Source organism: Fonticula alba (assembly GCF_000388065.1).
Source record: "Fonticula alba strain ATCC 38817 unplaced genomic scaffold supercont2.6, whole genome shotgun sequence".
Taxonomy (NCBI): domain Eukaryota; order Rotosphaerida; family Fonticulaceae; genus Fonticula; species Fonticula alba.
Genome location: NW_009242976.1, coordinates 1019827 through 1027950, shown reverse-complemented (window position 1 = coordinate 1027950; position 8124 = coordinate 1019827). Strand labels below are relative to the sequence as shown.

The 8124-nt window shown below is 63.5% G+C and overlaps 3 protein-coding genes across 3 annotated transcripts; 1 reads left to right on the top strand and 2 right to left on the bottom strand.

Annotated features, from left to right (window-relative positions):
- Nucleotides 1–163: 163 nt before the first annotated feature.
- Nucleotides 164–1260, top strand: H696_03896 (protein Ras-2; the record flags this gene model as incomplete). Its single annotated transcript, XM_009497757.1, has 3 exons — nucleotides 164–325; nucleotides 454–576; nucleotides 949–1260. 3 exons carry the CDS (start codon nucleotides 164–166, stop codon nucleotides 1258–1260), a joined length of 597 nt encoding a protein of 198 aa, XP_009496032.1.
- Nucleotides 1261–2488: 1228 nt separating this feature from the next.
- H696_03895 (hypothetical protein) lies at nucleotides 2489–4508 on the bottom strand. Its single transcript, XM_009497756.1, has one exon. It carries the CDS (start codon nucleotides 3825–3827, stop codon nucleotides 3246–3248), a length of 582 nt encoding a protein of 193 aa, XP_009496031.1. The 5' UTR covers nucleotides 3828–4508; the 3' UTR covers nucleotides 2489–3245.
- A 102-nt stretch (nucleotides 4509–4610) lies between these two features.
- H696_03894 (hypothetical protein) lies at nucleotides 4611–7481 on the bottom strand. Its single transcript, XM_009497755.1, has 3 exons — nucleotides 7297–7481; nucleotides 7068–7181; nucleotides 4611–6956 (listed from the first exon to the last, which is right to left on the bottom strand). Exons 1-3 carry the CDS (start codon nucleotides 7423–7425, stop codon nucleotides 4755–4757), a joined length of 2445 nt encoding a protein of 814 aa, XP_009496030.1. The 5' UTR covers nucleotides 7426–7481; the 3' UTR covers nucleotides 4611–4754.
- Nucleotides 7482–8124: the final 643 nt, after the last annotated feature.

The following is an 8124-nucleotide window of genomic DNA, read 5'->3' as shown; positions in this document are numbered from 1 at the left end:
TCTTGCTGGCCTGTCTCGTTGACTTGTCTCATCCCTGCCGGGGATGGCCAGCCGCCATTTGCTGACCCTCCCAGCTCTTTTCCCGTCCTTTGTTGCTGTGCATGCCTCGCAGCATCATCCAGCACTTGCCTTTCTCTCCGTGTCGCCCTCTTCAGCCGCACACATGACCCTCTACCGCGTCGTCGTCCTTGGTGACGGTGGTGTCGGCAAGACCGCCCTCACCATCCAGCTCTGCCTCAACCAGTTCGTCGAGTCCTACGACCCGACCATTGAGGATTCCTACCGCAAGCAGGTTGTCATCGATGATGAGTCCTGCGTGCTCGAGGTATGTATTCTCGCCTTCCCTTGTTTCATGTGCCCGATGACGAGCCGTCTGGGAATCGCGTTGCTTCCCTCCTCCTCTCGTGCGCGCTGGCACCCATTGCTCACGCCTTCCTGCCCCTCTCGCTGTAGGTTCTTGATACCGCTGGTCAGGAGGAGTACGTCGCTCTGCGCGATCAGTGGATTCGCGATGGCGAGGGCTTCGTCCTTGTCTACTCGATTGTTTGCTCAAGTACCTTTGACCGGATGGCTCGTGTGCGTTTTTCCTTCTCCTCTCTCCACCTTTCCTCTCTCTCTCTCTGTCTCTCTCTCTGTCTCTCTCTCTCTCTGTCTCTCTCTCTGTCTCTCTCTCTCTCTCTCTCTGTCTCTCTCTCTCTCTGTCTCTCTCTCTCTCTCCTCTCTCTCTCTCTCTGTCTCTCTCTCTGTCTCTCTCTCTGTCTCTCTCCTCTCCTCTCTCTGTCTCTCTCCTCTCCTCTCTCTCCCTCCTCTCTCTCCTCTCTCCTCTCTCCTCTCTCCTCTCTCTCTCCCCACCTTTCCCCTTCCAAATCTTTCTTCCTCCCCTTTCCCCCTTCCAGACACATCCTCTCTGACTTTCAGACCCACATGTCCCCGTGTGTCCATATCCAGTTTAAGGACCAGATTTACCGCGTGAAGGATGTCAACTATGTGCCGCTCGTGCTGGTGGGCAACAAGTGCGACATGGAGGACAAGCGCACGGTCCCCATGCAGAAGGGTGTCTCCCTGGCCCAGACCTTTGGGTGTGATTTCTACGAGACCTCCGCCAAGACCACGCACAACGTGGAGAAGGCTTTCTACTCGGTGGTCCGTCAGATTCGCAAGCGCTCCGGCTCGCCAGGCGGCAATCCAAGTGGCGATAACGCTGCGTCCGACAACGCCCGCGCGACCGGACAAAAGAAGAAGCGCTGCACCATCATCTAGGCGCCATGCGTATTTGCACTCCCCCTTTGGTATGAAGAGAGCGCGTTTGGTTGCATGACCCCGCGCACGCTCGCACATGCGCAACAGGCGGCCATCCTCCGCCCCTCGCCCTGCTGTTTGTGTGTTTGTCTTTGTGCGCGTGCGCGCGCGCGCGCGTGTGTGTGTGTGTGTATGTGTGTATGCGTGCGCGGGGGAGGGGGAGCTCGTTGCGTGCATATCCGCACCGTATGGAAGTTGTCCCTTTCGTGCTCCCACCACCTTTCTCCCTTTCTCAAAACTTAAACCCCTCCCGTCGTTGTGTTCTTCCTTCCCTCCTCCCTCCTTTCGGCACGCATGCATCCTGCCGGTTGATGTTCCCCTCATTCTCCCATCTCCCCGTGCCGTAGGCCCTATGGCCAAAGTACGAGAAATATACCTCTATAGTCTTCCATTTCAAGGGTGGCCCTCCTCCCCCTCTTTGTTGCAAGGTAGGGCTCGTACGCGTACGCGTACGCGTGCGCGTGCGCGTGCGTGTGTGTGTGTGTGTGTGTGTGTGTGCGCCACCACCTTGGCTATCGACGGGTGGGCAAGTCATCCTCCCTGCCCCTGCTCTCCCCTCGTTCTTCCGGCATCTTGCCAGAGCGGGCCACTGGACGGGCAAGATCCAGCAGCAACTCACGATCCGTCGACTCCTGGAGAAGGGGGCGCGGAGAGGATGGTCGAGTACACAAGGGTCTATTTTGGTTGAACCTCTTCTCTCACACCCTCTTTCCCAGTCTTTCTCTCGCTCCCCCTCCCTCTCTGCCTCTCTCTCCCTTTCCCGGCCTCCTTTACATGCAATTGCCGCTGTCCCGCTCGATGCCACTGAAGTGACGCCCTGCCAGCCACCGGCCAGTCACCGGAAGGGCTAGCACCGACCGTTCACCAGACACATCTAGCTCCCTCTTCTGCCTCCCTCGCGGAGATCCCCCCCCCCTTTCCTGGAAGCCTGTTTTCCCTCGGAAGCGACACAGACACCGGCCCCCAGCAATGGAGTTGCATTCCTCAAGAAATGATCACATGCCTACCCGAACAAGCATTGGCACTCAATCATGTCCCCTCGAACCCATCCCCGTGCGCTGGAAGTGGCCCTCCCGGAGACACACCATGCTTGTTCCCACTGACCGAAAAGGCATCTCTCTCCTTCTGGACCATCTTGCCGCGCATGTGCTCACCCCCTCCCCCCCCCCCCCCCCCGCCCACCGCCCCCCTCCGCCCCCCCTCCGCCTCCTTCCACCATTCGTCGCCCTTGACTTGCGTCTTCCTCCCCTCCTTGCCCCTCGTCAGATGGACATCCACCCTCCATGTTCCGTCTCTCGAGGTCACCCATCCTGTTGCCCGGCACGATCTCCTCCCTGCCGCGCTTTCTCCACGCCGAGCGTCTTATGAATGTCTCTCGAGGGAGGGCCACCAGTGCCGAGGAGGCCCCATCCGATGTCGATGAATCCCCCGCCCAAACGGCGCCCAAAGCCAGACGTCGATCCGGGCCGCGATCGCGTCGCGCCTCCAGAAGACTAAGTAGATCGAGCTTGTACGAGCAGGAACAGTCTCGTTTGCAGGCTCGAATGCGTCTATGTCCGGATCCGATCTACAGGCTGGACACCTCGCCGCTGGCGGCCATGGCGTTGGCCAGGGCCCGGGAGGAGGCCATCCTTCCACCGGACATCCTGCTGAAGCCACGGGTTCTGCCGGTCCCGAGTGTAACTCTCGCGGCCAACAGCGAGCTGTGGCCTGTCCTTGAGCGGCTACTGACAGAGGCCCGGTGGGATTCCGATGCCAGGGACTCCCCTGCCAGCACGGGCACAATCACCGATAGAGCTGCTATTGCGCTGGCTTCCCTCCTGCACCTGACCCGAGACACCTGTCGGGGCATTTTGGCCAACTACGTGCCCGCCTCGAGTGCTGCTCCCTCCTCCCTGGCTACCATACGTGCATTGGCCCTATTGCAGCACCTCCACACACACTTTCTAGCGGAGGCCCTCAGCAAGAAGCCTCATTTGATAGCAGCATCCCTTCGCCGGCGCTTCGAGCAACTGGGCCTGCAAAGGGCGCAGCTTGGTGCCCTGTTGGAGTTGCACCATCCGCAACTTCGTCCCTTGCTCTTTGACCCTGGGATTGAGCGTACCATCAAGTTGAATGTCCTCATGCGTGCCCCCTTCACTCGGACCATCCCCCTGTCGATCGTGTGCAATCTGGTCGGCGGTTCGGCCGATCTGGTGCCGGTGCCCAAGCCTCCACCAGCACCCGAACCATCTGCCACCACCCGCACATTGGCCACATTTCGCCCGCCGGGCCCCTCCCCAATTGGCACCCGGGTGGTGACCATCGGCGACTGGCAAGACGCCGTGCTGGATGGTCGTCTCCCGGTGGCAGCTGCTCGGCCCACTCCCCTGCCACTCCCGTCGGAGGAGCTGCTCGTGGACTTCGATGCCGAAGACCTTTTTCGTCTGATCCGACGATATATGGCAGCCAAAGATTCCAATGCCCTGGAGCTGGCCTTTTGCGCTTTGGAATTCCATACTGGCCTTCGTGGGAAGTATTGCGCGCATCTTCTCGAGCGGAAGACTCGAGCCTTGGCCGTGAAGGAAGTCGCAAAATCCGACAAACCCGACACCAAATCATGTATCCTGTGTCAGGGCCGGCTCTGTGCACGGGCACTTCTGCCCCCGAGTGTGCAGGATGCCCCGAGTACCCCGCCAAATTGCTTTCTCTTCGCCGCGCAAATCATCTGTCGGGCTCGAGAGCCGGTTATCCTACTGCGCGAGGACCTGGGCCTGATCCTCGGCCTCAACCGGGACCTAGCCATCTGGCTCGGGTGTTTGTTGGACCCGACCCGTCGCATCCAATCATCGTCCCTGCCACAGGATGCTCTTCTGCGCATGACGGGCGCCGGGCCGTCGGATGTCTCCTGGGACGCTGACAGCAGCGCTAATTCCGCCGTCTTCAACCTGGCCATGCGCCTTCTTCAGGTCCGCCCACCGTTGGGCCTTCAATCTGTCTCCGATGCGCTTGGGATTCCGCTTGAGCAAGCCCGACTCTTTTCGTACATCGCTGCTCCCGGACCCAAGATCAAAAGATGCAACTCCCAGCGTCAGCTTCTCCTAGAGCACGCGTACCTTGACCGACAGTTTCTTTTGGATGAGCTGTACAAGCAGGCCGTCGAGTCGGCGAGGCAGTCGGCTCCGCAGCATCCATATCCACCCTAAATGGAAAGCTTCGGCACATGTGTGAATGTCTGGACATGGGGGCCCCCTCTTCCCCAGACCTCTGTGGTGGTAGCTGGAGCCTGTCTTTTGTATGGACGCATCTGAGCGCATGCGTTTGTATTTGACGAGGGAGAGGGAGAGAGGGAGGGAGGGAGAGATACGAAGAGATGATGGAAGGGAGAAAAGAGGCCGGAAAAGGAGGGAAGCACGGCAGGATGTCATCCTGAGGACCGTTGGTGCCTGTCTAATGGGAGTGGGGGGGGGGGGGGCTTACTGGCGAGCGCGATCGGCACGCGGATCCTCCCGGCCAGCTGGCCGATTGGCGGACTGGTGGTCGTCCTGCTGCTCGCGCTCCTCGGCGAGGCGTCGGTTGATCTGACGGCCAGGGCGTGCCAGGGCCGCGGTGCCACGAGCATGGCGATTGAGCAGGTGCTTCTCGCGACGGGTGCCGGCCATGGCGACGGCCGGCGAGTCGCCGAGGATGGCCGCCAGGGTGGCCCGGAGAAGGGCCACATTGTGCCGGGTCCAGGCCAGGGCACTGGCCAGGGCGCGCTTTTCGCCAATGCGATACCGCAAGGCCAGGTGCAGTGCACCAGCCTCCGGGCCAGCCAGGGACATGGCTCCGCCGGTCAGCCCGGCCAGCATGTCCAGGTCGGCCGCCAGCGTGGTCGGATAGGCCTGAAGCAGATCCAGCAGGATGTCCTCCAGCGAGCAGAGGATGAAAAGCTCGTGCTCGGCACCGAGAGCACGCGAATCGTCCTCCGCACAGGTGGCCCGTGTGGGGGCGGCCGTCGGATCGACCGAGCCGAAGGTGCTGCCCAGACGCATGAGCTGATTCAGCTGCGGGCGATCGGCCAGCAGCACGCGCATGGCATTGAGCAGGCGCGGACTCACCGGGGCCCGGAGGACATCGACAATCGGGCACTCGGCGGCACTCGGCCGTGGGAGATTCGCCTCGGCATTGACCAAGTCCGCCAGATGCTCGATGCCGGTCAGCGAGCCGAACAGCCGGGCCGCAGCTCCCGGGCCCTCGACGCCCAGGTGGGCATCCTGGCAGAAGGCATCCTGAATCCAGGGACCAAGGCCAAGCCGCACGCAATGGTCAATGCCCCCGCAATAGGGGCGCCGGAGGAGCTGGCGAATGCGCAAATCGGCCAGGCCATCATGGTCCGGAGCACCAAGCACCACACCCACCACGTCGTAGGGGTTGGCCCGGGACAGGGGGGCCGGGGCCGAGGAAGAGGCCGGACCATCCAGCACAAAGCCAAATTGCAGGAGCCCCGTGCGATTGGACACCGGCGAGTAGTAGTACGTCAGCTCGTCGCCCGGGGCCACCGGGAAGTGGCTGTAGAAGACCACGGCCTGGCGGACTGGATCGAACCACCGCCGGGAGATGTGCGACCGGAGGGCATGATTGGCCAAGTCCGCTCCAGGCACCAGACAGGTGACCTCCGGCTGGGCCAGCGCCTCCGGCGAGTGGAGGATACTGGCACACATGCCGAGAGTGCCGAAGGTGATGCCGACATCGAGGGCCGACTGGCCGGCGCCGCCCGGGGGGATCGCCTGCTCCTCCGATCCCAGACGCATGGTCATGGCCCGGGAATCGATGACGGCCCGGGCCCAAATGAACCGGTCCAGGGTGCAAGCCGCGGCCGGCAGCTCCTCGGTGTAATAGTCCGACAGGGCCGGGAAGAGGAGGCCATGGACGCGCTCCAGCTCCGAGCGGACTTGCTGGGCCTCCAGCAGGACCGATGTCTCGGCCAGCTCGGCATCCAGCCGGGTGCGATACTGCATGGCAGTCGCCTTGGCCGCCTGGCCGGCCGGTGTATTCGGGCAGTCGGCCACAAAGCCGCACGCGATCAGCGACGGGATGTGCCGTGGCAGGGCGTCCAGATAGGCGTGCCAGCGGGAGTCGGCACCGCGGACGAAGGTCTCATGCAGGACCAGCAGCACCAGCTGAGTCACCTCGTCGAGGCCCTCGACCTCGCACAGGACCCGGCCGATGCCCGGGGTTTCGCGCCCGGCGGCCACGGTCATCATGGCCGAGCGCGGGACCAGGATTGCCTCGACGCCGGGCGCGAGCCCGGCCCCGGTGGGATCCGTACGCAGACCCATCAGGTGGCCTTCGGCATCGACCGCCGCGTGGGCCAGATTCTCGGCCAGGGGGGCCTGCCCGGGGGCCGTGCCGCCAGTGACCCCGAGCGTCTGGGCAATCTGGCGCAGAGTGGGCTGGGTGGCCGGCTGGCCGGCAGCCAAGCCGGGCCCGGCATCCGGCCGCTGCATCGCCAGCAGCGCCATAACCCGGTCCATGGCCATGGTGAGCAGAGTGTCAGCAGCCGGGGTGAGGCCGCCATCGGCACCCAGCTGGACTCGGCACCACTGGAGGTACGCCTGCAGGGAGGTGAGGGCGAAGAGTTCGTTTCGCGGGGAGATGGGCCCACTGGCGGGGGTCCAGTCCTCGATGAAGTACTCCTTTTTTTTTTCGGGGGGGGGGGGACAGATGGTGAGTATGCTTGCATATAGATGTATACCAGCGTGGGTGTGCGCCAGATGCCTCTGCGCCAATGGGGGGCCCCCTCGCACCTCGAACTCCCAGAGTGACAGGAAACGAGCGAGAGTGACCAGATTATCGGGCATCGGGTCCTCGGTGGCCAGGCGGATCGGGGCCTCCAGGGGCACGCCCAACTTCTGGCCGAGCTGTGGCAGGGATCAATGGCCGTGGGCAGTCAGCAGAGTGAAGGAGAGGGAGAAGGGGCAGGGGAGGGGCATCGGGAGAGAGAGAGAGAGAGAGAGGGAGAGGGGAAAGGCACACCTGCTGCAGGCGCGCCACGAAGGATCCGCTAGGGTCGTCCGAGTCTCCGGTCCCGGAGATAAGCAGCGTCCGAGCCCAAATGGACCCAAGCGGATCGGCCGGGGAGATGGGCGGCAGTACGAGCTCCATGGTGACGATGGCGAGCGTCTCGTTGGTAGTGATGATGAGGGGACAGGGGGGGAGGGCGGGGGAGGAGGAGGAGAGAGAGAGAGGAGAAGGGCCAGGCGTAGGGCATGTAGGTGGGGGATCGGGTCGAGGGGAGGAGCTGAGCGCGGGCCAGTCGGGCCCCCGGGGGAAGGGTTGGGGCTTCCCTTTTCCCCCTCCCCCCCCCCCCCCCCTCGGGCCCTTTCGTGGGACTGAAGACGCGCGAGCAGGCCAGGACGAGGCAGCCGCGCGGCCCGCGGACGCGGGGCCCTATGTCCCCTGTTGTGCGCCATTCATCCCGTCCTGCTGATCCCGCATGCGGTGGAACGCGTGTGCCCACGCCGTGCCTCGGAGGGAGGGGACGAGCGAGGATGGGCACTTCGGCAAGAATTTGTACTCCCAGAGCGTTGCCACGGCATATCACGCGCGGGGCAGCTGACCGACCCAGGGGTTCGGCCCCTGCCCCAGCCTCACTGGCGTGAATGGCATGTTTTCCTTTTCGATGCTCTCTCGCCCCCGCCCCCCCCCGCCCCCCCCCCCGGCCTCCAACTTACCGCCGCTTGCCGCCCGCCGGACCGGGCTCATTCCTCACCCCGGGCTCCTTGGTGTGTTGTTCTTCTTCTCTCAGGGGTGCAACTGGCGGGCCGAGGAACTTTGGGGGAGGGGGGCGGGTCGCCTTGTTGG

Coding starts and splice junctions, on each gene's coding strand:
- H696_03895 (XM_009497756.1), bottom strand. CDS start 3,827: ATGCGCGCAATACTTCCCACGAAGGCCAGTATGGAATTCCAAAGCGCA.
- H696_03894 (XM_009497755.1), bottom strand. CDS start 7,425: ATGGAGCTCGTACTGCCGCCCATCTCCCCGGCCGATCCGCTTGGGTCC. Junction 7,182..7,296: donor TCGTGGCGCGCCTGCAGCAG/GTGTGCCTTTCC, acceptor TCCCTGCCACAG/CTCGGCCAGAAGTTGGGCGT. Junction 6,957..7,067: donor TGTCACTCTGGGAGTTCGAG/GTGCGAGGGGGC, acceptor GAAAAAAAAAAG/GAGTACTTCATCGAGGACTG.